Genomic DNA, 2,843 nt, shown 5'->3' with positions numbered 1-2,843 from the left:
ATATGGACAAAATAGCTGTCACTGACAAAGAGAAATCTTATAAAATAAATTTTAGGTACAAAATACACATCAAAGCAACAACACGTGAAGAAATCGTCTAAGTTTTTAACAGTTTTGATTAAAAAAAAAAGAATATCAGCCTATTTCTCACCTTACTGCTAGGGTTAAAGCCAGGCTTGCAGAATTGCTTGTAATAGTCCCAGTTGTTGGTACTCGACACATCCAGGAGTGTCGCAAATCTGTCGGGGCACTTGGAGACGCAGAGCTAAAGGAGGCAACATATCCTCTCAGTGAAAACGCCCATCGGCATTGCATGGTGGGAAAACTGAAGAGAAATGTAAAGTACTGAGAGGGAGGGCTTCTTTCCGTCTCTCACCTGAGTTGTAGGGCACTGGAGGTTAATTAAAACCGCAGGATTGGCACATTTCAGCATGTTGAAGTAGAATAATATGGCTTTGTTTCTAAAGACAAAGACAATCCAGACAAAGAGGGGATTTAGATTAGACAGATGTAAAAGTCCATTACAGCACTGTGATTTATCAGCAAACACACACACATATAGACACATTGGTGTGTGTAGAGAAACTTGTCAGGATTAATCACAAATCATCTTTCTGTACTGTGCTGTGGTCAAAGCCTATTTAGAGCAGTAAGATAATCCAAAGCGGACAGATTATATGAACAACATAATTACTCCGTCTACTCACGCATTTGATGTGTTCTGCTGGCCACAAAACTGACCCTGACTGTCAGTTGGATTGACAATCTTCCTGAGGTCACCGTGGATCCAGGCTACAAACAAACAAACAAACAAACAGCTTTTGTTTGATCAGAAAATATTTTACCATTTTGACTATGAGAAGAAACGTACTGATTTATACCCATGCAACTTTTTTATTCTTTCAGAAAATGCATTAGGTCATCTCCCAGCTAATTATCTTTCCAGAACTGGTAACATTTAAAAAAAACCAAACGTCTTTCAGTCAGTCTAAAAAATCAGATAACCACTCTACACAGGTTATGCAAATGTTTAAACACAATGTTTCATCGTTTATTTAATTCTGGATTAAAGCAAGTCCAGTACAGTAGTCCCTCGCTACTTCGCAGTTCGGCTTTCGTGGACTCGTTCTATCGCAGGTTTTTCAAAGTAAGTTTGAACACGAGAAAAAAAAAATAAAATGTACAGGACAAGATTGTAAACTTTAATATTACTCACGTGATTGGGACAGTACTGGATACAGTAAAGTACAGTAAAAAGTTAACGAAAAACAAAATACTTCGGATAGGTGTTGCCATTTTATAGTTTTCTCTCAATAAGCCTACAATGTAACTACTCATAATGACTACATTTCCCAGAAGCCAACAGCCCCCCCCCCCCCCCCCGCCCAAAAGCTCTGATTCATTCTGGTTTTCACTTATTGCAGGGGACTACTGTATTATGGTTGCATAAAACCTGATTTCTAAAAAATAAAACAACGGAAACTTATTTACTGTAGGAGTTTAAATAGAAGCTTCATACGGGAGCAAAGTTGCACACAAAAAACAACAAAAACTACCGGTATATATTTTTTCAATCTAAATCGAAGCACGACTTTAACCCTGAACAGGTGTCTAACAAGGTTGAGCCAGGTCCTCTGGAGGGGTTCTTCTTTGCTGAAACATTTTTGTCTTTTACTAAATGCTCCTTCAGACTGAAGAGAGTGTGCATCAGGACAACTTGAACATGTGCATTTCCTCAATGTAAACAAGCAGGAAACATCCTGAATATGAGACAACGCACATGCCACAAAGAGGATGATGAAAGAGAATTGCTATGTAAGGATACCAGACTGGTATTTAGCTCGCTGCAGATTTGTCAGTGCCTGTTTGTAGGCACATTCATTGTCATGGCTCCATTGTTTCTGAATCATTTGTGAGTCGTTTTCATACCTAAACTGAGCCATGACGGTACTGACAGCAAACTGCAGAGACACTATTTAGGTGACAGCACCGAGATGTTCTTTGCACATACAGTAATTTATGATTCACTGGGCCACTTGTGTGAATTAAACAGCTAAAATATAAAATGTGTCATGAGTTGTGAATAAACTGAGGAAACAAAATCTGAAATACAAACAGTACAGAAAGAAAATAAACTGATGAAGCAAACGCCAAATAGGTAAAACAGACAGAAACAAAAACAACTATAACCACTTGAGTGTTGCACACATTTAATCAGGATTTTTTGCTGAAAACTCCACTTGTCATTACAGATTTGTGTGATGTCATCAGCAGCAGTGTAGCAAACTCACCAGCGGTGCCCAGAACAGTGTAGCCAAGGATAACGGTGACAAAGATAACGCAGCAGGCCACATCAGTGCATCTTCTGTAAATGAAAACATACAAGAAAAAAATAAAAAAATTTAAAAAATGACTAACAGTGAGTGACTCAATAATCCAAGATAACATATTTTAATTAACCTCTTAGACGATAGAACATTTGCTTTATAAGGAGAATAAAATGTATAGAGTGTAATTATGTTTTTGTTGTTAAACATTGTTGCAAAAGTACTCCTACAGTTCTGTACATAAATGCTGCACTCACTCCTAGGCATAATAAAGTACAAGTATATGGTTTTGAAAAACAACCAACCAACCAAACAAATAAATAAACAAATAAATTTTGTCCGTCCATCTTTCCATCTATCTATCCATCCATCCATCCATCAGTCTATTCATCTATCTACCAATCCATCCATCCATCCATCCATCCATCCATCCGTCCATCCAACCGTCCATCCATCCATCCATCCATCTATCCATCCATCCATCCATCCATCCATCTAGCCATCCAGCCATCTAGC

The 2,843-nt window shown here is 38.1% G+C and overlaps 1 protein-coding gene across 1 annotated transcript in view; it reads right to left on the bottom strand.

Moving 5' to 3' along the window:
• The window catches only part of slc44a5b (solute carrier family 44 member 5b), a 25,615-nt gene that overhangs the window by 11,523 nt on the left and 11,249 nt on the right, over nucleotides 1–2,843 (bottom strand). Inside the window, exons 3-6 of the mRNA XM_037674270.1 lie at nucleotides 2,292–2,365; nucleotides 708–792; nucleotides 377–461; nucleotides 152–265 (exon numbers count right to left, since the gene is read on the bottom strand). Of these exons, the coding sequence (XP_037530198.1) occupies nucleotides 152–265; nucleotides 377–461; nucleotides 708–792; nucleotides 2,292–2,365 (358 nt within the window). The remainder of the gene's footprint in view (nucleotides 1–151; nucleotides 266–376; nucleotides 462–707; nucleotides 793–2,291; nucleotides 2,366–2,843) is intronic.

Source organism: Nematolebias whitei, chromosome 3, assembly GCF_014905685.2.
Source record: "Nematolebias whitei isolate Nwh7 chromosome 3, NemWhi1, whole genome shotgun sequence".
In the NCBI taxonomy this organism is placed as follows: domain Eukaryota; kingdom Metazoa; phylum Chordata; class Actinopteri; order Cyprinodontiformes; family Rivulidae; genus Nematolebias; species Nematolebias whitei.
Note: the sequence above shows the minus strand (reverse complement) of the source record. Positions and strands in the feature narration are given on the sequence as shown.